This window comes from Rhinatrema bivittatum, chromosome 16 (genome assembly GCF_901001135.1).
Source record: "Rhinatrema bivittatum chromosome 16, aRhiBiv1.1, whole genome shotgun sequence".
NCBI lineage: Eukaryota > Metazoa > Chordata > Amphibia > Gymnophiona > Rhinatrematidae > Rhinatrema > Rhinatrema bivittatum.
This window is the reverse complement of record NC_042630.1, coordinates 37,933,474-37,959,028: the sequence shown is the minus strand read 5'-3', so window position 1 is coordinate 37,959,028 and position 25,555 is coordinate 37,933,474. Positions and strand designations below refer to the sequence as shown.

The window sequence follows — 25,555 nt, the reverse complement described above, 5'->3', positions numbered from 1 at the left end:
GTGTTAACAGTTGCATGTAAAGCTGGCAACCTCTGGTGAACGCAGTCTGCTGGGCACAGATCATTTTAAATTCTCCCTTTAGGTGGCAGAAGTCACTGTGCAGAAATTTACAGTTGACCTCTTGGTTCAGTTCAACCTGGGTTACTGGCTTAAATCAGGTCGCCTTTCACGTTCCAGTCAGGCAGAACGTAATTGGAATAGAAAGCTGAAAATGTGTTCTTGGACAGCTGATACCGTTAAGACTTACCTTTTTCAGACCCAGTTGGAGGGGACACATCCTGAACTTTTCTGTTTCGTAGTGACCATGCAGGAACAGAGCACACGTCATTCCCCCCCTCCCCAGCAGTCAATAGCAATGGCTTCTGCCTCCCGTGGTGTAGGATAGCCCATTCCTCTACTTTTTAATGCCCTCCGAACCAAACCTCATCCTCTTTCTCTTCCTATCTAGGATAAATAATTGTGTCGGAGAGCTGAACCAGAAATACTTCATCCAGTTTCTTTTCTATACAGGTACGTAAGGTTTCCAGCGAGAGAGAGTTGTAATAGATGGAAGAGTTTTGGGGTTAGCGTGGATATCTTCCCGTGTAAGTTAGGGGGCACCTCTGGGATGTGAGTTCCTATCCCAGCATTACCACCCACTCTCTGGCTGCCTTAGCTTCCCGAATTGTAATTGAACGACAGCAACGTTTGTTCCCTCCCTTTGGAAGTTTCATGCATCACAGGCTCCAATAAATACGGCTAGGCTGACCCTCCCAGACCTACCTGCTCATCCCTCTCGGAGCTGTGTTGGGGTCACCACAAGGGCAATATTCAAAGATCTAAACCAACCCCCCCATATTTGGGGTGGGGGATGCCGATAGATTGGGCCATTTAAAATTTCTCCCCTGCTTTGCAGGTAAAGAGTATGCAGACTTATCCTACTGTGTGTACTTTCTCAGAGGAGAAAATGGCTCGGGTATAATTGCAAATTGTCAGTTGTGCGCACATAGTTCCGCTGTGTACCTCGCCCACCGATAACAGCGATACACAGGGCTGCGCTTTGTGTCTCTGTCCCTTGTGCCCAATTCTCCGATGGCGATCCAGGCAGCGTTTCTTTTTGAAAATGAAATAGGGGGTGTCACACAGTCGCAAAAGGTTCCTGTGTACCCTGCCCCCTTGCTCTATTTGTGGGCAGGGTACGCGGCGGAAACCGCCTGTGCCCAACCGATAAATCGATGGTACACGAGACAACTCGGTAACGGCCCTCTGCGGGGCAGATGGGCCATGGAAGGGACACCGCTCTGTGCCGGGGGAGGGTGGTATTAAGCGGACCTTGGCAGGACATGCATATGGGGGGGAGGGCCGAGAGCCCCTTCCCCTTTGAGAGGGGGTTCCTCAGAGCAAATATATATATATTAGACCCAAAAGACCCTTACCTCTTGGCTCCAAAGTGCAGCTTGTCTAGGAATCGAACCCTGGTCTCTGTGCCCTTGAGTTTGTCAACAGAAAGTTTGTTTTCTCTGATCTGGATGCCATGATCCTGATCCTCTGTTTGGGCTTAGCAGGCAGGTTACATTGTTGGGGGGGGGGGGGGGGGCTGTGGAAAGTTTCCCAATCTCTATGTCCCGCCTGATTATAGAAACCCCCCCCCCCCAAAAAAAATACCCTCTTCCAACGAGAGGTGAGCAGAACTGGGTTGAGCAAGTAATGCAATAGCTGGAAGTCCTAGTGGAAAAGCAGACACGTAGCCAGGTTTGTCTGGCAGGCTACCTAAGGGGCCTGGGAGGCCCAGGAGGGTAATGGTGGCTATTTAGGTCAAGCTAGCAACTGGTTCCCTCTGACGCTCTGGAGGGTCTGTGCTTAACTCGCAGTGCTAAAGAGTCTGCAGGAGGGGACCTGGGAGGCCGGCTGCTTGGGCAAATGCCACGCTGGTATTGCTGGCTGTTTAGATTGTTTACAGAGCCTTGGTGGCCAGGCACGGGAAAAGTTGCTTTTCCCCCCAGAAGTTGAGCCGGGGATCTTGCATGGAGTACGACAAAAAAAAAAAAAGAAGACGCTTCTGCATGGCGTGGTCACGCTCTTAGCGGCGCGGGCAGATGGGAGCCGGCGATCACTTACGTTCCTCCAAGCACCGTCCGCTGTTGGAGAGGCGCAGGTCAGCAGTGCTGAAACATTGCTTTTGAAAGCTTGAGGGGGCGGTGTGGTCTGGCAGTGAGTCAGGAGAGCCAGACGGCGACCGTCGGGAGTCCCGTGATGTGGTTGCCTGATTCAGCAGAATTGTCCGTGTGGACTGGTTCCTTTGTTGTGGATGTAATCATTTCCACTTCATGTCAGACATTGTTTCATTGCTAGTTTACAGTTCTTTGTATTTTTTGTCTGACCGGGAAAACAAGATTAAGGCTAGCTCTTTGTTGCTGAAGGGGCATGGGGAGGTGGTGGTGATTAATAGGTCTAGCAGTTACAGCGTGCCTTACATTAGAGTGCTTTTCAGCAAATGAAAGGCAGGTATAAGTCGTCCCTTCCCCAGAGAGCTTACAGTCTTACGTGAATTCCAGAGGCAATGGCAGATGGTGATTTGCCCAAGGTCACGTGGTCAGTTGCAGAGAGGGAGCTGTGAATGCGTACCCCCAAGTCTTTACAGCACTAAGAATGCACGGCTACAGCACAATGACTGTTTCCTCCAGCTGGGGATGCCTGAATTTGGACTTCGAGCCCATTTGCTTTACGCCAGTTGTTTATTTCCCCCCCCGTCGCAGTGTGTGCACGTGCGTCTGTGTGTTTTGTGCGTGCCACGGCGGTTTCGCTTTGCAATGTCCCACGCTGCTGACCCAGGAAGGAGTGTAAGCTTTCTTTTTTGGCATTCTGTTTCAGGGCTGACCAGCCTGTACGCCCTGGGCCTGGTCCTCACCACCTGGCTGTGGCCCTTGGAGAAGGGGGCAGAGACGGAGGAGGGAGGGCCGGTCCACAACCACATCCAGATGTGAGTTGCGCGAGGAGGTGTGCGGTCCCGGGAGCACAGGGAACGGCGCTGGCCCTGCCGCCCCTGTGGGCTTTTCGCTGGGTGTTTGCCGCGAGGTTCCAGGTCACAGCCTGGGGGCACTGAAGATTTTGTAAAAAGACGTTTCGGTGGTTTCCAGAGCCTGAGATGAGGTGGATGATGGGGAGGGGGAGGGATACCGTGGCATAACTAAGAGGGCAGAGCTGGGCCAGTGCAGAGACTTTTAGACCTGAGTGATTGTCGCACATCAGCTGCCGACCTGGTGAAAGGGGGGAGGTGATGTTTGGTGCCTGGACTATTTCCCAGGCCGGGAATATATCTGCCACCAGTCCTCTGTGACATTTATACCCTGCCGGATATAAAAGCATGGAAAGGGGCTTTTCTCTCCCAGCCTCTCTGCGTTTCTAACCTGCTGCGTCTCCCTCTCTCTTTTCAGCGCTCATTGTATCATCCTGCTGGTAGAAGCTATTCTCTTCGGCCTCTTTGTTACTGTCGTATTTTACGATCAGGTTGGTCTGAAAGGCATCCTAAAACCTTCCATTTCGAAGTAAACTTTAAGACGTTCCCCCCCACAGCGCCTACTGCTGGAAGAGACTGGGGCTGTAGGAACTGTGAGCTCCTCCCCCGCACTCCTCTGCCACTCTCTGCAGCACCGTCTCCTTGGAGAGGCTGGCACTGTAGGAGCAGTAACCTCTCACAGCCAGCACGCCTGCGCCACTCTCTGCAGCACCTCCTGCTGGAAGAAGCAGGGACTGCATGAGCTGTGAGACACCCCCCCCCCCCCCCCCCCCCCACATTCAGTGATCTCCTAGAGTGCCTCCTGCTGGGAGAGGCCGGGATTGCAAGAGCTGGAGGTCTTTCCACCCCCCACATCATTGCCTACAGTGCCTCCTGCTGGGTGAGGCTGGGACTGCAGGAGCTGAGAATGTGTTCCTGCGGACACAGTAAACTGAAGTGTTTAATTGACATTGCCTAGATTGTCTCCATAATTACGGACGAGACGCCGATTGAGCAGCTCAGGAACAGGCTGCTGAAAGAAGCCCGTCGTGAAGTGAGCCACACTCGGAAACCAAAAATAGCATTGTTACGGGAAGTGTTTGGAAGAGGTGAGTCCCGACTTCTTCCTCCTCACTACTCTCTACTCGTTCCGAAATAACAGCGCTGCCTTTCCAGTAGGGCCAGAGTTGCCTCTGCTTTTTTTTTTTTTTTTTTAATGGATCACCTATAACTTATGTGAGGGGGGGGGGGGGGGCATAGATGTTCTGCACTAACGGACCTTCTGAGGATCTAGATGATGATGATGTTTGATACAAGCTTCCCTGTACGTACCCGGATCAGCCCAAACTCCTGGGCTTTACCTCCCCTCCAGCAGGCAGAGACAGAGAAGTTTGAGAATAAAACCCTGAGGTGCCACCTAGAGTCTGTCAGTATTCTTCTGTCTCCAGCAGGTGGAAGAGGGGCTTTCCTTGAGCCTGATGGTTTCTGTCAGGATTTAGGTTTTCGGTTTGTGAATTTAATAGTCCTGATTGTTAGAAAAAGGTCAGGTTTTGGTCTTTAGGTTACTTTCCCCTTTTTTCAGCCTCCCAGGGAGTTGTCAAGTCCTGGTGGGGCCATCCCCCCTGGTATTAGAGGGTTGAGGACTCTGTAACTGCTCACTGAGGGTGATCCCGGGGGTCTCGGGCTCTCACCTTCAGTCAGACCTTGCACAGGTTAAAACAAAAAAAAAAAAGGGTGGTACTGTGTTTTTAAATTCTCCTGCTCTGCTGGCCTAGCGTGTGTAGCGTGCGATCGGCTTCAGACTGCGGACAGCTCCCGATCGGGTAATTCTTTGTTTTTCACCGCTCCTCTCTCCTGCCGGGCTAAATTTAGGCCGCTGCTTATGCCACGTGGTGCGGCCTGTGCTGCATGCGGCAGCACCCACGCACAACTCTCCCATGCCGGCATTTGCACAGGGTGTTTGTCGGGGGAGAGGGGTCTTCGGGGGTTGCTGCACTGGCGAAATCAAGGGGCAGTGACTCGCGATCGCGTCGGGGTTCCGGTTTTGGCACGGCAGGCCCCGGATCCGTTCCTGCTCAGCGCGGGAACGGAGGCCATTTTGAGGACCTTTCGAGAGCTGCTATGGGGGAAGGGCCTCAATTCCGGAGGTTCTGGAATTTCTACAGGTGGGATTGTCCAAGGGTTTGGCCTCTAATTCCCTGCGACTTCAGGTGGCGGCGTTAGGTTGTTTTCGAGGTAAGGTGCAGGGGGTTGCGCTGGCTTCGCATCCCGATGTGGCTAGGTTTCTCAGAGGGGTTAAGCACTTGCACCTCCGGTTCGAAATCCCTGCCCTTCCGGGAAACGTAATTTGGTTCTCCGCGCCCTTTGTACGGCTTCCTTTGAACCCCTGAAGCGGACGACTCTGAAGGACCTCACTTTGAAAATGGTGTTTCTAGTAGCTATTGCATCGGCGAGGCGTATTTCAGAGCTCCAGGCTTTATCTTGCAGAGAGCCTTAAGGATTTCGGAAGCAGGTGTTCCATTACGAACGGTTACCTCCTTTCTCCCGAAGGTCGTCTCTGCTTTTCATTTGAATCAGTCAGTGGAGCTTCCTTCCTTTGCAGGTCTGGACTCCTCTATGCCAGAGGCCAGGGGTTTGCGGAACCTGAATGTAAAGAGGGTGTTGTTACGTTACCTGGAGGTTACGAACAGTTTTAGTCTTGCGGACCATCTTGTTTGTCTTTTATGGAGTGGACCCAGAAGGGGTCAGAAAGCTTCCAAGGCAACTATCGCCCGTTGGCTGAAGGAGGCTATTGCGTTGGCATACCTTGTACAGGGGTCATCCGATTCCGGTCGGGCTTAAGGCTCATTCAACGCGCTCGCAGTCGACTTCCTGGGCTGAATGCCAACAGGTCGCGCCGCAAGAGATTTGTAGGGCGGCTACCTGGAAATCTACACATACTTTCGCGAGACATTATCAACTTGATGTCCGGGCACCAGAGCCCAGTTCATTCGGAGCTAGTGGTCTCCGAGCGGGACTCTCGCAGTGCCACCCTGGTTAGGGAAGCTTGGGTACATCTCAGAAGTCTGGGCTGATCCGGGTACGACCAGGGAAAGGAAAATTGGTTCTTACCTGCTAATTTTTGTTCCTGTAGTACCACGGATCAGCCCAGGGAGAGTCCGCTCGGCCGGTGGTTAGCCAATTGTTGCTGTAAGATACATAATGCCCCCCCTTTCCAGGGTAAGGATTCTAGGGCATAGTTTGGTTTTCGTCAGTTACATGTTTTTCATTGCCTCTGCTCTTCGGGGGGGGAGGTTGTTCAGGAAAAGTTGTGAATCTTTATTATCGTTCTGCTTGGGCTCAGTGGAATACTGACAGACTCTAGGGGGCACCTCAGGGGGTATACGACAGAGCGTCCACAAATATTTCTCTGTCTCCGCCTGCCGGCAGGGAGGTACAACCCAGGAGTCTGGGCTGATCCGTGGTACTACAGGAACAAAAATTAGCAGGTAAGAGCCAGTTTTCCTAGACCTGATGGGTATTTTGGTTTTAGAAGCTCGTGTACTTCCAGAGATGAGTCACAGTGTAAAACTGAGACTTTGATTTTCCGCTCTGCCTCTCCCCCGGCTTCCGCCTTGAGCGTGTTGCTGCTTGTCAGTCAGCAGGAGCTGTGGTTTCACTCAGGATTTAGAGGCCCAGCTTTCAGAGTTGGGCGCCTAATTTTTTTCCCCCCTTGAAAACTGATTTTGGCTGAATCCGTAAATTTAAGTCCATAAAAAAAAAATGGACGGGTCCAGGGCAGGGATAGTAAGTTAGGCAGTGCTAGGCTTTAAGTGAATAAATTGCTGGGTTGGAATTAGATGTGTTTTGTGTCCCTATCAGCACCAAATTTTCTGGACAGCTTAGTAAGCCCAAGGCTTGCTTTTTTTTTTTTTTTTGGAGATGGGGCATTAGGTGTGGATCAAACTTATAAGCCCAACTGCACATGTGAACGTTCCAGAAAGTAGGTTGCATTAGTTTTGCATGGCATTTCGTGGTGGGGGCGATTTTGCAATCTTGAGCGATGGCGTGTTGCTTCCTGTTCCCATGGTTATCCTGAGCCAATGACACGTCCCAGCACCACCTCTGTGGTGCCCGGAGGTGGAAAGGGGGCACTGGGCCTTATCCAATAAAGATTTTTCTGTAACCACAGAATAGGAGAAAAAGTCTCTTTTTGAATAAAGCCTATTGTGTATTCTTAAATTACTACATAGCCATCGCAAAACAATCCAGTATCCTAGCAATGACTTAACCTCCCTTCAGACAGCAAAGCTAGCAATGATATAAAAAACAAGGTATTGTACGGTTTTGATAAGTCATATTCTTATTTCTGTGTTTTTGCTTTTTTTTTTTTTTAAAGGTTACATTATCTGTTGGTTTTTCCCATGCAACAGCCCTCCCTCATCGGGGGGCCCAGCCTACAGTTATCTTCCGAACTACGACGTGTGACCTTGCATCCTCTGACCGCCACCATCTTCATGACTTCGTTTCCCTGCGAGGACACCGGGTGGGGGCTGCTGACCGCCCGCCATCCTCCCGTTTCCCGCAGACCTTTCTCGGATTCTTGTCACCTTGCTTCCCATTTTCGGGTAGGAGGGGGGTGGGGGGAGGGTAGATTTTAGTTTCTGGTTACATTCGGCGGACTGCCGCTAGGCTTGGCGGAGAGGCGCGAGCCACTGCAGCGACCGCTGTGGCTCACGCCGTCGCCGCGCCCACTGTGACTGTTCACACCGCCATCAAGGTGCTTTTACATTGGTGCCTTTCAGCAGGGCCGGGCCGTGGTCTGTCACCGAGGTTTCATTTGCACAGAGCCTCGGCAGCGGAGAGGAGGGTCCAACGCACGTCTTTCTGACCTGTTTTTTCCCATCTTGCTTGGCCTGACTGTGTTTATCGGGGGACGCCGGCACTCATCTGTAGGGTCCCACACCACTGAGAAAACGAAAGAAAGATGCACTTTAATCACTCGGCGTGTTCCCCCGGTGTGCACAGTTGTGCGAGAAACGTTCCCACGTTCGGAGCGTCTTTTTTTTTTTTTTTTATCTTTTTCATTCCAAACCCTCCCCACCCCCTCACGCGCACACCTAGAATTTGTTGTTCCCTGCAGTGCCTCCTTCCTTGCTCCTCACCTGGCTCACGCCGGAGAGTCCTCTCAGCTGGCTACAGCGCAGTTTGGTGTGAAGGTCCTGGTTCCTGATCAGAACGGGACGGCTTGAAGGGAGCGGGGCGGGGAATGGCTCCCAAGGAGTCTTAAATCCCTGATTGGGAGTGTAGGAGTCAGGGGTTCTAATCCCAGCTCTGGCGCTGCAAGACCTTGGGCGAGGCACTGTAATCTCCGTTTGCCTGGGTTTACTCCCTTGAGGTCGGGCACAAAAGCAACGGAAGAAAGGAAAATAGATTTGTAATTGCTGAAAAAAAATCACGTATGGATTTTTAGCCCGTCTTTCCATGACAATTTATACCATTATTATAATTCAGTGCAGTCATTTCCTGCCCCAAAGAGCTTATGATCTAAATGAGTACCCGAGGCAGCAGAAGATAGAGACTTGCCCAAGGTCACAAGGGGTTTCACTCGGGGGGGGGGAGCGGGATTGGAACCCGGGACTTCCTGGGGTTCAGCCGGCGTATACAGCGCCATCCTTTCTGGAAAAGGCAGTAGCACCCTCCTCTTTCCCCTTTCTTCACCTCCAGCTTGCTGCCTGAGCTGCCACCGATGGGGTTCGGGGAGGGGGGGGTGCCTGTTGATTGCCAGGAAGCGGGCACGGGCCCTCGCCCAACTCTGTGGGTACAGTGGGCGCTCGAGAACCCCTAGAAGCAAAGATTCCCCTTCTCTATGTCCGGCGCGAAGTCATTTTGGTTGACTCATCTTGAAAAGATGCTTCCTGTGCAGCCATTGCTTCTTGATGGCCACGGTTTAGCTACCCCCTGGGTGGGATGGGGGGAGGGGTTGCTCTTTCTCCCAGAGCCTGCGCCGTGGGACACGTTGGTCGTATTATGTGTGTGTGTGTGTTCAGAGTATTTTCTTTTCACTTTTAGTGAAACAAGTATTTTCACCTGCACTTTATCAAACAAAAGAGATTAGTGGATGGATCGTGAGCCACCGCTGGGTGAGAGACCATCTCCCGCGGGGAGGTTAAAATCTCTCTCCTTAAAAGTAAAATAATTGTTTTCATGTGGTCTCCCGCCCCCTTCACACTGCCTTATTACTGTTTTGTTTTGGTTTTTTTTCTTTAGCGGGAGGGATGAATGTTACTTGGCAACCTCTTGCCGGTGTTGAGGACCCACAGCACCCTGGGATGGGTGGCTGTGAGGAGGGGATCGACCTTCTGCCATCCTGAGTTTTGAATGTGCTCATTATATGCTTAAGGACTCCGCAGTTTAACCTGTTCACACCCCTGAAAAGCTGACCCGCTGTGGTACGGACCCGTGTGTGTGTGTGTGGAGTTTTTACGGGTCTCAGCCTGTGCTGTTTATTATTTATTTTGAGTGTGTCTGTACTGTTGTGCTGGGGAGCTGCCTGCCCAGGTATCTGTGAATACAGCGGTTCCAGCTGTGACGCCTGGAATGCTGTTTTAACCACTATGCTGCTAACCTCTCTAACATCTTTTCTTTTTTTGGGGGGGGGGAGGGGATAAAGATTTCACAGTGAGCTCATCCAGAAAACAGTATGTAATTCAGCGTTGATAGTTTTGTTTGATTTTGTTAGAAACAAATCCTTCACTAATTAATTCTTTTATCAGCTTCATGTACCCCTAGTTTCAGTGTTTGGACAGGACTGTTCCCTGACTTGTACACGTTCTAAAAAATTATCAGTTTTAGGGAAGGTGATGGGTTGCCTTTGCATGCTAGGATGCATGACCTAGCGTGCAAAAGCATCTTATTTCTGTAAGATGGGCTTATGCTCCAGTCGCGGATGTCCCAGCTGATGACTGGGAAGGGGGACTAGAAGTGGCCAAACCTGACCAGGAAGCTTCTTCCTTACCTAGCTTTATTCCCTGGATGGCCGGAGACCCGCTGGTCTTCTAGTTCACTCTCCCTAGACACTTTCTGACATCAAAACCTCTCTGTGTGTTTTGCCACTTCTAAAGCCTGGTGTGTGAGACCCGGGGCGCTGCCTTGGTGTGCAGGGAGCGGCAGGTCGGCATATTCAAAATGAATATGCAGGAAGCTAATTTGCCTCCCAGTCTCCATTGTAACTTTGGATGGTGTTGATCTAATCACATAGCTTGGCCGTTTTGGCTATCTTAACTGGCCTTTGGCACTCAAGGACCATTAACGTGCTCGCTTGTCGGTTACAAATTCAGTTTTTCTGCTCCTGGATGCTGCTGAGCAGAAGTGTCTTCTGAAGCCTAAGCTGCCTCCCTCTTCTGTGGGTGGGAAGAGGGCAGGGGGGCAGGTCGGTCCAGCAGCACAGGAAAGAAGTGCCAGTCCCCCCCACACACATGCAAGAGGTCAGTTTGCTTACGTAATACAGTTTCTTTTATGATAAAAGATTTTCTAAATGCAATTTGTTGTAAATTATTTGTTGCAGTCTGTGTGAATGTATATAAAAATCTATAATTATTATGTACATTTCTTGCCATCGGTCTTAAAGGATCCTGACACTAATATATTGGCTTATGACTCTTTATTTTTCGGCCTCTTGTACTTCTGCTCCATTGTAATTCCTAAACGTAAGCTTTCTTCCGTTTCGCGGGGGACACAAGTTTAATCCTGCTCGGTTCTTAACGCCTGAAATTTCTCGGGCGAGCTGGCGGAGATTGGGAAAGGAAAAGGAGCCACAGCCGTCGCAGACTCCGTGGAATATCTGTCCCCAGGCCATCCCCCAAAGCCCTCCCGAGGTTTCCCTGGCTGCAGACTCCGCAGGTGTGCCCCTGTGCACAGAGTTCTCTTTAAATGCAGCGTGGACCTGCGGAGGGGTTTTTGGTTTTTTTTAAACGTTTCTCGGGAACAGTCACCTTGCTGCCATTGTGCACTGGGTAGCCCCTGCTCCATCCGTAATCGTCTGGTTGTGGACGGGTGCAGGTCCATCTGGAGGAAGGGGAACAGTCTCTGGCTCGCTGTGCTCAGCCTGCAGGCCGAGCTGGCTGGGCAGCGTCCCTTCTGTTTACATAGCCGGGTTGCGTGACTGCTGTGCCACTCTCTTCTTTATCCCTGTGCGTGAAGATTTTCTTTTTTCTGTACGTGGCAAACCCTCCCCGCGTAATCAGTTTGGGGCATCGCTGGGGCACCTCTCATGGGATATGGTAGCCGAGGCTGCAGCCGCGTGGCCACCACCCTCCCACCCTGTGAAGGAAAGGGGACCAGTAAGCCAGGCCTGTCCTGGATCATCTGCAAGGTCCGATATCTTTTTTTATCAGTGTCCAGAGCACACGGGTTCCTGCTTCGTACGTGACTCCCAGGAAAGGGCCCTTCAAGGTGACCTGAAAACCACAGCACCTTTTGGTAATTATGTTGATTTGATAACAGGCGGCAAGAAAAGACTGAGAAGAAGTCTCACTATAGAAAGAACAATTAGAACAAGCCAGGCTGGCAAGCTTGACTTTTTTTCCTTTTGTAATTTACAGCAAGTAACCCGGTGTCCGTATTTTTCTGCTGCCGTTCTTGCTAACGTTCTTTCAACACTGCAAAACTGACGAGTTTTGTCACCCGCCATCCCGTCTTGTAGACTCTCTTAGTCTTCTAACTAAAATATATTTAGGATTTTCTGCCATAATCACCTTGGGAGCAGAGCTGGCGGTCACCCCTCCCCCGATCTTTCAGATGATGATTTTTTTTGTTTTTCATTTCCCAAAAACGAGAGAGGTGAATCTCTTCGGAGCTGCTTCACTTGGTAATGTGAGTTTGCTTTGACTCGGTCCAAATCTGACTCCAATTATTTTTTTGAGGTGTGTTTTATTTAATCTGTATCTGGACCGGACTCAGGATGGTTTGGGGTTTTTTTGTGTGTCTGCTCCCAGATTCAAAGTGCCAGAAGGTAGCGCCAATCTCCGAATATCCGGATGGTGCTCTTTGAGCCTTCTAACAAACCAACCAGGAAGCAGGCAGCAACTGAAGGCTCAAATGGGCCGGACTTATCTAGTCTGCTTCGTGAATCCGTCTCAATTCGACTCGGAGAGTCCAATGCCCACCTATTGAAAAAGTGGGTTGAGTTCAGTAAGAAACTGATCACTCCTTCCCGTCCACCTGGTGTAAAAACCCAAGGAAATACAAGTAATTGGCTCTCAAAAAAATACTCCAATTTCTTTTAAGAACTGGTGCTTTAACTCCTAAAATAAAACGCAAGGTTATTTCCAAATGTAATTACCCAGAATTATTTCTTTTGACCTGTGTATTGACGTTGCTGGCAGGAAACATCTTCAGACTCATCCAGTGCAGCTTTTCTCAGGACCTGAACAGGTAGAAAAGTGTTCAGCAGTGTCTCTGCACGGGGTATGTTCCAGCGCCGCCCCTAGTGCTGCTCCATACAGTGCTTGAGACCCTAAATCTTAGTTTTTGGAGGTTTTATTTTAGATAGGCCTAGTTGTTTCCTCCTGCTCCTCCAGCTGAGTAATAGTGAAAGCCCTCTGTGTTGCCTTTTGCAGCAGGAGGACCACTGAACCCCCAGTGGGGATTTGAGAGGAGGGCTATAGTGCGAAAGGAAGCTGGCATTGCTGCAAGGGGGGGGGGGGACAGGAAAACTCAGGGTCCCCTTCCATCTGCTACTTAGATTGGAAGCCAGTGGGGGATATAGGTGAGGAGGATAGGCCTCACTAGCACTTCCTCCTGATGCTGCGTCTTCACTTACCAGACAACTCTGCCCGGCCCGCTGCCAGAAACAACCTACAGACCCATCCCTCCCACCCCCTCAACTGCTCCCAGGGGCTTTCAGTCAGGCTTTCTTTTCACCAGTCTGTGGTCGTTGGGACTAAAAACAGCTGTGCAAAGCATCCTCTCCAGCCTGGCTTCCTCTAATTCCTCTTTCAGTAAGGCCTATGGGGGAGGGAGGGAGGTGGGAAAGAAGAAACCAGCAAAGGAGATCACAGCAAGGAGAGGGAAGGAGGAGAAGTAACAGGGCCCAATAGGTGCACAGTTGAGAAGAAGGGGGGAGGGGGGGGGTCTGGGTCACAGGTATTATCCTACCTGAGCCCGCTGGAAACCTTTTTTTTTTTTTTTCCTGGGCTTTTGATTTTTCTGTGGTAATGGGGAAACGATTCCTGAACACTGTAAAGTGGGTGAGGATTTCTTGGTGGTTTCCGCTACTTTCTTTATTGCAGCTAATCCAGCTTTAACTTGAGCCAACTCCTTTTTCATGGAAGAGGGTTCCACACTCGATGTCATCTACTTAGATTTTAGCAAAGCTTTTGATACAGTCCCGCACAGGAGGCTTGTGAATAAAATGAGAAGCTTAGGAGTGGGTGCCAAGATGGTGGCCTGGATTGCAAACTGGTTGAAGGACAGAAGACAATGTGATGGTAAATGGAACTTACTCTGAAGAGAGAGCGGTGTTAAGCAGAGTGCCCCAAGGATCGATGTTCAATATCTTTGTGAGCGACATTGCGGACGGGATAGAAGGTAAGGTTTGTCTTTTTGCAGATGACACTAAGATCTGCAACAGAGTGGACACACCTGAAGAAGTGGAGAGAATGAGACAGGATATAAGGAAGCTGGAAGAGTGGTCAAAGATATGGCAGCTGAGATTCAATGCCAAGAAGTGCAGAGTCCTGCATATGGGGGTGTGGAAATCCGAAAGAACTGTATTCGATGGAGGGTGAAGAACTGATGTGCACGAAGCAGGAGAGAGACCTTGGGGTGATAGTGTCTAACAATCTGAAGTCGGCGAAGAATGCTGGGCTGCATTAGAGAGAGGAATATCAAGTAAGAGAAAGGAAGTGATGATCCCCTTGTACAGAGCCTTGGTGAGGCTCCACCTGGAGTACTGTGTTCAGTTCTGGAGACCGTATCTCCAAAGGGACAGAGACAGGATGGAGGCGGTCCAGAGAAGGGCGACCAAAAAGGTGGATGGTCTTCATAAAATGACTTGTGAGGAGAGATTGAAGAACCTAAATATGTACACCCTGGAGGAGAGGAGGAGCAGGGGTGATATGATACTGACTTTCAGATACTTGAAAGGTTTTAATGATCCATGTCAACAACAAACCTTTTTCGCTGGGAAAAAAAATCAGTAGAAGTAGAGGTCACGATTTGAAGCTCCAGGGAGGAAGACTCGGAACCTATGTCAGGAAGTATTTCTTCACGGAGAAGGGTGGTGGATGCCTGCAATGCTCTTCTGGAGGAAGTGGTGAAGACTAAAACTGTGAAGGATTTCAAAGGGGCGTGAGATAAACACTGTGGATCCATAAAGGCTAGAGGATGGGAATGGAAAGTAGAGCCATGGTAGTTGGCTACTACCTTGTGATTACTACCCTTATTCAAAAAGCCTTTGCACGGTTAATGCAACCCCAACATTGCTCTCTGCTTCAACGGCAAGGGGAAATGTGGACTAGAAGATTTGCATTCAGATAACAACCAAAAAGTACTGAACTTCACATTCTGGGTAAAGCATGGGGGTAGCTTGCTTATTACGGCGGTTACTACCCTAAACCAGTTTAGCCTGATACATCACTTTGAATACATATACAGCGTTGCTGTCTGCTTCAACGGTAAGGGGAAATGAGGAAAAAAGGATTTACATTCAGACAACATCCAACAAAGCATCAATCTGTGCAGTCTGGGCAAACAAGCATCGAGATAACTTGCTGGATGCGGCAATTACTACCCTTAACCATAAGCCTTATGCTCACCTTTGATGCAACTCCAACATTGCTCTCTGCATCAATGAAAGGGGATGGCAGGAAATTTGAATCAAACAGTTACCAACAAGGTTGATGAAACAGATAAGTATGGGAAAATAAGTGTGGAAGCTTGCTGGGCAGACTAGATGGGCCAAGTGGTCTTTTTCTGCCGCATTTTCTATGTTTCTAAATGAGGCAGGCCCTAAGCTTCCAGATGATTTGCCTCAAAATAAATGTTACATTGCATAGACCTCATTTTGCTCAATTGATTTGATGGAGAACACCTAAGGAATTACCAAATTTCCAAATTAACTTGTTTCCAATTATGTATCAAGACAGACTATATTAGAAGAACAAACCCAGATTGGATGTATAGAGGGGTAGGATGGGAGGGAATTAAACAGTTAACACTTGCCCACGGCTGTTCTGCTATTCAGTTTGAACAGCCACTCCCCCAGACAAGCTATCTAGAAAGATAGATTACAGGGCGTGCAGTACAGAAATGCAGAAGAATATCACCAAGTAAGCAGTCTAAAATAAGGCTAACTTTAACTTTTTTACTTAACTGGCCACGAGAATCTGTAGTTATGGCTGTCTCCTTTCAATCCAAATCAGACTGAGGAGTTCTTAATGGCCCCCTGCAATGAATGGAGTTACCTGCCCCAAAGGAAAGATGCCCTTTTTTTTTTGGTTAAATATACACACAGCTCGTTAATACAGACTTGCAATATCAATACCTAGAAAAATAGAGGTTCCAATAATATGAAAAGTAGTCCATGTGCCTACAAGTAAAGAATCACCTGAGCTAAAAGATTCCAAATTATCCCTATCAACTGAAAAGCAGAATGATAATACATACAAAAAACACATTTTGGAATGTTTGTATGCTATTGCCAGAAGTCTAAGAAGTAAGATGGGAGAATTAGAGTATATAGCAGTGAATGATGACATAGACTTAATTGGCAACTCAGAGACATGGTGGAAGGAGGATAACCAGTGGGACAGTGTTGTATCAGGGTACAAATTATATCGCAATGATAGGAGCAAATTTGGTGACGGGGTGGCGCTTTATGTCCGGGATGGCGCAGAGTCCAACAGAATAAAGATCCTGCAAGAGACTAAATGCACAATCGAATCTTTGTGGGTACAAATCCCTTGTGTTTTGGGGAAGAGTATAGCAATAGGAATAAACTACCATCCACCTGGCCAAAATGATGAAATGGACAGTGAAATGCTAAGAGAAATTAGGGAAGCTCACCAAATTGGTAGTGGAGTAATAATGGGAGATTTTAATTACCCAGGAACACTGGTGCAGGATAGAATTCTCACTTCCACTCAATTCAGTTGCTTTTATTAGGAAAAGTTCAAATAACAAATGTTCAATACGGCAACTCCATCAATAATAACAGAAATTTCTTAAAGTCCCCCGACACGGTCCCGTGTTTCGTGATGGCTGCATCGGGAGGGACCAAGTAACAGTATCAATCTGCAATATAACAAAGTGTGTAAGAAGTGGAACAAATGAGGCTGCGGTTAAACATTATAGTACAAACACATACCTTTAAAGTGATCTCTGGAGCGCAAGCGCCCTCAAAGTTGACAACCATTTAAAGCACAAAAAGGCGCGAAAGAGGACCTCTCGCGAGATGCTGTTACTGACAGATCTCCTTGCTCAGTAAAACAGGTGCCACTATGTCTTTATTAAGACCTTTGGGAAAGACAGTATCAAGGGTGAAGATCCATCGCTGCTCCCTCCGACCCAGTATACCGGGGAAATCCCCTCCCCGGTGGGGGTGTGGGACCACCTCTAACACTAGGAAGGAGAGAGCAGAGATGGGATGGCCGGATTGTGACCAGTGAGTGACCAGGGGCTTGTCCACTCTAAGGGACCTGATGTTCGAACAATGTTCTATTATTCTTGTTTTGATCATGTGGGAGGTTTTACCAATATACAGGAGGGCACAGGGGCATTTAATAACATAAATCACCCCTTTTGTTGTACAATCAGATTGGGAATGTAATTTAAACACACGTCCAGTCATAGGGTGTACAAACTCTGTCAAAGTATCAGTATGGCTGCACATTGTGCAGTGGCCGCAGGGTCTATGCAAACCTCTATCATTTGGCAAGCTGTCTGAGAGGGGAGCAGCCGTATGTACAAGCCGATCCCATACGTTTCTCCCTCTCCTGAATGTAAAGCGTAGAGGGCCCTGAAACAGGTCTGTGAGTGATAGAGCTGACCAGTGGCGCCGTATCATATTCGCTAGCGTTCTTCCTACAATTGAGAAGGGAAGGATACAGTTATTTGCCGTGTCCTCTGAGCTAGAAGGTGATGTAAAGAGCCATTCCCGGTGTGTGGATGACTTCGAAACTACACACATCTACCCTTCAGACTGGTCACAATTCATTCACCTTTGGCTGCGCTACATCGATGATGTATTTATTATTTGGACGGGTTCTGATATTCAGTTTTTCATGTTCTTAGATTGGGTCAATTCTTTAAATTCTAACATCCAGTTTAACTCTTGCATTCACCCTACGCAGATTGCTTTTCTAGATATTTTAATCTCCTGGGCAGGAGACCATTTTGAGACCACGCTGTTCCGTAAGGCAACTGACCGTAACACACTGTTATCCTATTATAGTTGTCACCTTAGGGCTCTTCGAGATAACATACCTACAGGCCAATTCTTAAGGCTACGCCGCCTGTGCTCCACTCGAACTGAATTTATTCATCAAGCTCAGACTATGACTGCCCGCTTCTTGGACCGAAGTTACCCAGCACGGGTAATCAAGAAGGCATTTAAACGAGCTTTATACACACACCGGGAATGTCAGTAGTCACCTTGAGGACCTGCTCCCTAGGACCTGGCAGAGAATCTTATAATATTGCGCAAACAAATATATATATATATAAGCAAAAGATTTTCAGTGGAACAGCATTCTTGTTACATGGATAATTATGTGTTTAAAATTCCAAGGGTTATGTCAGGGTGCCCGAAGAGAATGGGGACTGATAAAAATGCTGCTAGTGAAACCAAATGGGACCTGTGGAAGATTTGTCAGAGGCCTTGCTTAAAGAGCTTACAAGGGCGGTTTCCGCTGCTGCTACTGACCAACTACAAAAATTGCAATCATCTGTTGACGAGCTGAGAGACAAGGTGGATAACTATAACACAACCTTGACGGGGCTTAGTACGGCGGGATCTGAACAGTGCCTGTCTGCACTGGATCGCACGACCGCAGATCTTGTAACGCGGAATTGGTCTCCGGAAGATAAGTTAGACAACCTTGAGAATCGTAGAAGGTGTAATAACCTGCAAATATTGGGAGTGCTGGAAAACGCTACAAGACGAAGCTTTGCTTAGGTTCTGTGAAACATGGCTGCCTTAACATCTGCCCTTAACATCTGCATCACAGAAAGACCTAACTTGGCAGAACGGACACATTGACAGGGAGTTGGAGGTATGGAATTGAATAGGCCCTGCCAGGTGATTGTCAAATATCTGAATTATGCAGATACTGACAGCATATTGTAAGCAGCAGAGCTTAAATGTGAAGGCAGCAAGCTCTTATTTGGCAAAATTTCTGGCCCGTCTCAAAGAATTTACCCCGTATTGTACTCTGTTATATTGTAAGGGGGTTTAATTTTCCCTGCAATTTCCAGCCAAATTACGTTTATCATAATGAAGAAAATAAAATCTTCCTCACCGGCATGGAAGCAAAAAGCTTCGTGGACTCTCTTGGCTGATATGAATGACAAATTCTGATTTTTTTTTTTGCTCCTTATTGGCCATCGCTGTGGCTGATTAAATAATTGCATGTTGGATTTTTTTTTTTCTTTTTTACATTTTACAGTTTGGATGTACTTGCAGAATATCCTTGGTATTGCCACTATTTGGATCATATGTGAGATCAAGAAGCACACTGTTCATCAAAATGTGCATTTTTCTTCTTGTGCTTTTAATTATGTTTACATATTTGTTGTAATTTTTTCATGCTAATTGCTATGAGGTTTCATGAGAAGATGGGGTTTTTTTTTTCCTTGAAAGCTGTGCCGACATGTTTGTTCAGCAAGATCTTGCTATGTTATGTAACCGCTGATGGTGGGAGATCTTTGGAAGTGAACGAGCCGGAGACCCTTGGTGAGGAGAGAAGAAAACACCTTGTTGCTGGGGGAACAAGGCAGTGCTTTCACTCCGTGGAGTTGAGATTTTTGTTCTTTTGATTGTGTTGGGGTCCAGGGAGTAAAACTGCGAGAGTGTTTGTTTGTATGGATGATCTTATTCAGTATGTTATGATGAAAGGGGTTTTGGTGTGGTTGGTGTATGAATTCAGCAGCATCTCTCTGACTGCTATATATTGGTACTCGATACAGTGAGTGGTCTTGGGATAAGATGCCTCGGCTGGGGGGGTTCCCTTACTACAGATGTTGGATTATTTTCTGGGTGTCTCTTCTCATCTTTTTACTTTCTGGCTAAGACGGTGATCTGTTCTCGTAACGTAGATGGATTGCACGCGCCTGTTAAATGGAAAAATTTCTTGACAGACCTTAGGAAAAACAATGCTGACATTCTCTTCTCCAAGAAACCCATCTCGAAAATCTTGAACATGCAAAATTAAAAAGAGAATAGGTGGGTCAAGTTTTTTTTTTTCTCTTCCTTTTCAAATCGTCAAAGGAGGGTTGCAATTTTAGTATTTATTTATATATACCGGTGTTCATGAGAACATATCACATCGGTTTACATTTGTTATCAAATATTCATTTAAAAATATTTGCATTTCCAAAATTAAAAGAAAAGATATAAATACATAATTTCTTAATAAAAATAAAATAATAAGATAGTTAAAGTATTAAAATTGTAGTACATAAAAGATTGACTTTCCAGCTTGAATGTCAATACAAAGACCCACCAGGGCGATTGATTATGGTGACAGGTTCTCTGGATGGGGTCAGAGTACTCCTATCTTATATGTATGTTCCAAACAAATACACAGTTTTTTCACAAATATAATTACAAAATTGGTTTCTCTGCAGGGATGTATTCCTTTGATTGGGGGTGATTTTAATATTACTGACAATCCTTTGCTGGATTGTTTACCTTTTAAGGCACCAAAAAGATCAAATAGATATTGGAGTTGGGCTCTTATGTCAAGAACTACAGTTGATAGATAAATGGTGTCTCTTACACTCACTTGTACATATACCGTAAGATATATTCTCGTATGGACTCTTGTTATCAGAATTATGGTTTGACAAGATTGTGTAATTTTTCAGGACCCTTTCTCAGACTATGCTATGTTTAAGTTGCATCTAGAATTAGCTAAAAGGGGAGGGAAGCCTCCAAGCTGGAGAATGTCAGAGTCACTTTATCATGCTCGCGATTTTGTTAAGTTTTTAAGGCAGCAATGGGAAGATTATGTACAATTTAATCATGATGGAGACCTTCGTGCCCTTACCTTTTGGAATGCTGGAAGAGCAGTAATGAGAAGTTGCGTTATTGCCTACAATTAACTTGCTCTGGTAGGATCTTGGCCCTTTCCAAAAAATTATCACAGCTCAGAAGATCTCATTTCAGTTCTTCTGATCCTCATATACAACAGCAAATTATGGAAACACGAAAGAAATTAGATGAGCTTTTAACTCACGAGGCCAAGCAGAACATTCTTTATTTTCAATACAGACTCTTTCTATGGAGTAATAAATCTGGCAAGCTACTTGCAATTTTAATTAGAAATACTGAAACGAAAATAATAAATTGTCCTATAGAAGCGTTATGCACTGTAACACTTCTATACTAGAGGCATTTCAGCATTTGTTTCAAAAATTGTAATCAAGTGAGGGTTCTTCTGAGGAGACACAGGAGATTTGTTTCCAGGATCTTCCTCTCCCTCGGTTAACTGGTGAGGATAAAGTTGTTTAGAGGAATCTATCACAGAAGAAGACATTAAGAGAGTTATTAATAAATTACATTTGGGAAAATCACCTGGTCCGGATGGATTTGGTGGAGAATTTTATAAAATCTTGGGGGATATGTTCTTTGCGGCTAGAGAAACGGGTTATTTTGAAGTATGCCATAATCTTGCTATAGTATTGCTACTCCCCAAACCAGGAAAAGATATATTTTGTATCCTGAATCCTATCGATCAATATCCTTACTGAATCAGGATATCAAGATTTTAGCAGCTGTCCTTGCTAGTCGACTAAATTGTTGTATCCCATCTTTGGGGAGACCAGATCAAACTAGCTTTATTGCAGGAAGGTATTTTTTCAGCTAATCTCTTAAAGGCCTTAATGGCTCTCTGTTCTGGTAATAATGAACAAAATGATAATATTCTTGTAAGTTTGGATGCAGAAAAGGCCTTTGACCATGTAGAGAATGGTCTTTGATGTGATAGATATCGAGTCGCTGTAACTTTGGGGATGAGTTCTTACATTGGATTCAACTTTTCTATGCTGATCCTTGTACTCAATTTTTGGTCAATTCCATTTCTGATGCTTTTTTGTTATGCAAAGGGACATGCCAGGAGTGCCCATTATCCCCTTTGCTATATGTTTTGGTGTTAGAACCCCGGCTATTAAATTGCGATCCCTGCATGTTTTTCAAGGAGTGGCTGTCAAAAGCAAATAGGTTAAGCTCAGCCTTTTTGCAAATGGCATGTTATTCTTTATAAGCAATCCAAAATCTATCTTATCTGCAATTATTGATACCATACAATTATTTGGATCTTTTTCGGGGCTCAGAATTAATTATCATAAATCTGAGGCATTTCCTTTAGATCCGACTTTACCAACTAAATGGGTATTTGGCTTGCTTGCACTGTTCAAGACCTTTATACCTACAAACATTTCTGAGAGTTTACTTAAAATCAAGGATCTCTGTAAATGGGTGACTTTTCCTTTTAATTTGCTGGGACAATATGCAGTTTTAAAAATGGCTATTCTTCCAAAAATGTTTTATTATATATTAATGTTGCCTCTTTGGATTCAAAGCAAAGACATGAGTAGCTTTAGAGCTAAGCTTAATTCCTTTCTTTGGAGAGGTAAGTAGATGCTTTAACCTGTGATAAGACTGTAGGTGTATTCACTCTGCCCGATTTGCTTCTCTAGCATGCCTTATGAGAGAGATGCAGGATTGGGTGTCTTTACAAAATAAATATGATTGTGAAGGCCTACTACAAGAGTGGTTTTATCAGTATTATCAGTCTCTTGCAGAGACCCAAGGCAGTGCCTCATTCCTTACAGGTCTCTGGATTTTGGCTATGGCCTTCTGGAGAGGGTGGAGAAGTAATGCCCCACCGATCTTGTACTATATCCCTGTTTGGTTTTTTTCCCGGGTAATGATGCCTTCCCTGCTGGGTTAAACAGTGCTCTTTTTAACTCTTGGATGCAGAAAGGGCTGTACTGTCTGAGTCAGCTGGTGCATCCAGATCTGGGTGTTTTATGCTCATTTCAACAGCTGCAGAATTAATGGACCCTTTCTGGCCGACAGGGTTTTTTTTTTTGGGGGGGGGGGGGGGGTTGCCTATCTACAGCTTAGACACTATGTGCTTGGTATCTGTAAAGGGAATATGGGGGGAAATTACCTGTTCTGAGAATGAGGAAAATTCTGAAAACAGTTCCCAAATTTAACAAAGTTGGAATTTAGATGATGTCCCTTAAAAGCAAATAAAGATGGTGTGATTTATCAAAATTAATGGAAGGCTGAATTTTGGATATCGGCTAGAGGATGGCGACCTTACTGCTGCATTTGTTGCAATTTAGACTTTTACTTCCAGCTAAATTTCTGTGACGTTCACTATAAGATAGCATGTCCTACTTGTAACACCAGAACCCAGAGGGGTTCCTCTCCGTTCATGGAGTTCGGATATTTGTCTGACATGCAGGCAACTGCCCTGGCTCTTTGGGCCATATGTTTACTCAGTGTGCCAAGTTACAAACCTTTTGGAAATCAATAATGAATCCAGTTGAAAGCTTACTTAGTGCTGCTGTAGGCTGGAACAATGAGCGATTATATTTTCCTCTGGTGGATAGGAGCGCTGGGTTACCAGCAGAGGGGCTGAGATTTTTTGCGGTGTCTGTCATACTGGCGAAGAAGTTAATTCTTCCGTATTGGAAGGATGAACAGGCACCATCTGTTCCAAGAACAGAAGCGAGCAATGTTGCATCAGGCTGCCATGGAAAGACTGAGGAGTAAAGACATGGTTTGCTTTAATAAACGCGAGCGGTTATTTTCGTGTGTGGGATTAGAGTATCCTCAATCCTAGGAGGGCGGATAATAGCTGCTGATACCCGCTGCGGGCTGGTGATGTGCTGAAGTGTTTTTAGGTTTTGTATGCTGCTTCTTTGTGTGTGGGAGGGATGTTAGGGTTGAATGATGTCGTTTTGGGGCGTTCTTAAAAGGTACAAACTGGAAACGGGTGAACGCAACCTAAGACAAATCTTGTGATCTTCTTGTTCAGATTCTTTTCATTTAGTATGCTGTGTCCAATGTTGATGATGGTTTGGCTGCTTTGCTTTTGTCGCTGTTTCACCTTAATAAAAAGGAATGTTTAAAAAAAAAAAAAGTATTAATTTTAAAGCAGCAGTGCTCTTCACAGACAGCACAATAAGTTTCTCCTCTGTGTGCCTCCCCTTTTGGTTGTACTCCTAGTTCTCTGCTTTTTTTTGTTTGAGCATCTTATGGATTTCTTCTGCTGTTCTAAGCCAGTTTTAAAAAGTGCATAGGTTTTGTAATGACTCTGCCCCCTTCCCCTGCTGTAAAAATAATTTCCCTGAGTGTCAGGAGTCAGGACTGAATGTCTTAGCTCTGTACGAGGAGAGAAGTGGCTGCTGAGGGAGCCCCAGTGGCACTAAGTGCGGAGAGGATTTAGGATGGGAAGCTGGCAAGGAAAGACTCCCCCACGTCTGGGGGGGTTCTCTGCTCAGTTCCCTCTACAACTGCAGCCCGCCCTCCTCCTCCTGCCCAGGAGCAAACTGCTGCTGTGACCTAATAGGCGTATGATGGGCTCTCACCCCTATCAGTTACAGTCACTGAGCCCGGGGGGCAGGGACCCTGTGCTCTCCTCTACTTATGAGAACAGAATCTGAAGAACCTTGTTGCTGGGATTTAGGAAGTAACTGGGAGAAAGGTTTGGGCCAAGAACCAGAAGATTCGGGACTGTAAAACGTGAAATGATGGATCATGCTTTGCCCCTCTTTCTGATTTTCATTTCAGACCTGTGAAGAAATATGGCAGGAGAAGGGAGTCAGCTGATGGTTTCAGCTCTGCTGGGGATTAACTGCTGGGGTGGATCCACAGGTGACCCTTATGGCAATTACTGTTGGATCACACCTACGTTTGGTTGGTTACCCTCCAAAAACGTACTTGAGTTGGCTCTGATCCCCCATAAGGTCACAATTGAGCTGGGTCAGTCTTGCCTCAAGGGTTAAGGACATGAGAACCACAATACTGGGTCAAACCACCATATCCTTTTACAACAGTAGCCAATCCAGGGCACAGGTACCTGGCAGGATCCGTAAAGGTTGATAGATTCCACGCTGCTTATCTCAGGGGTTGGCAATGGCTTTCCTCAAGCCTTATTTGGTTAATAGTTGATCAACTTTTGAGAAAATGGCCAAACCTTTTTTTAAATCCAGCTCTGCTTACTGCCTTTACCACATCTTCTGGAAATGAATTCTGACGCTTAATTATGTGTTGAGTGAAAATATATTTTCTCTGATTTTGTGTGAAATGTGCTACTTAGTAAATTCCTGGAGTGTCTCCTGATCTTTTTATTTTTTTAAAGAATAAAATTCAAGCCAGCAGAATACAAAACAGCAGAGCAAGAACAACCAGTGCTGATAATGTCAGAGGAAGTGGTAAAATGTTTAAGAAAATATGTGCCTCTGGAATCAAGCTTGTGAACTTCCAGTTTACAAGGGAGGAATTCATAGACGACATGAATACAATGCCAGGATAATTGTGAAAGAACACAAACTGTTGGAACACAAAATCACAGTGGAAAATTTGTGATCACACCTATGAGCAATGCAGAAAAAAAAACTGAACGAAAATACTATCAGGAGCATGAGAGGTGACATGACAATATTAGGCCTATAGAAATTCCTGAAATGATTAAAGGATTGTGAGAGAGAATGTTTATGTGAAATGGTTCTACCAGAAAAATTGGGCTTACGGCTCAAATAACTGGCGTTTGAAATATGAATGCATTCACAGATTGTCTTTTAGAATTGGGGTCATGCAAGACCATGAATTCTCAATTCTGCTGACAGAAATCTGCTCTTCCCAGTATACCGAACAAAGAATTTTAGAATATGAAGGCAAAAAGGTTCTGTTTTTCCAATATTTCTCTGCAAGCGAAGCTGCCAAGCGATGAGAGAGAATGGAACAGGAATCAAATTTGCAATTGAGTAGCCAGTAAAATTTAATATATTTCATCAAGCAGACAGCAAAACTTTCAATAATGCGACAGAACTAAATAAAGACTGTGATGGTGACACAGAACGGCTTGGAGATGATACATGCCCAAGAACACACACACGAGCTATCATGGTTTATAGGTTGTGAGACTTGAGCTTAGGACAAAACCAGCATCGAGCAGGATGAAAGCAAAATCGGAGATAACAGACTTGGAGCATTGAATGTGATGTAGGTTAAGCCTTACAGGTTAGAGAGGGTAAAAGATCCAAATACGGAGGAATGTTAGATATAGATGTGCTGCGGTTTTGATGGGGAAAAGGAGAACTGCCAGTTGTTAATATGATATTAAATTCTCCCAAAGATTCAAG

General features: G+C 46.2%; 1 protein-coding gene across 1 annotated transcript in view; it reads left to right on the top strand.

The window, feature by feature from the left end:
- Window positions 1-9,906, top strand: part of LOC115078194 (palmitoyltransferase ZDHHC3-like) — a 34,613-nt gene extending 24,707 nt beyond the window's left edge. Inside the window, exons 5-9 of the mRNA XM_029580938.1 lie at window positions 449-510; window positions 2,851-2,959; window positions 3,414-3,486; window positions 3,954-4,083; window positions 7,353-9,906. Coding sequence (XP_029436798.1) covers window positions 449-510; window positions 2,851-2,959; window positions 3,414-3,486; window positions 3,954-4,083; window positions 7,353-7,441 — 463 coding nt within the window. The 3' untranslated portion in view covers window positions 7,442-9,906. The remainder of the gene's footprint in view (window positions 1-448; window positions 511-2,850; window positions 2,960-3,413; window positions 3,487-3,953; window positions 4,084-7,352) is intronic.
- Window positions 9,907-25,555: the final 15,649 nt, after the last annotated feature.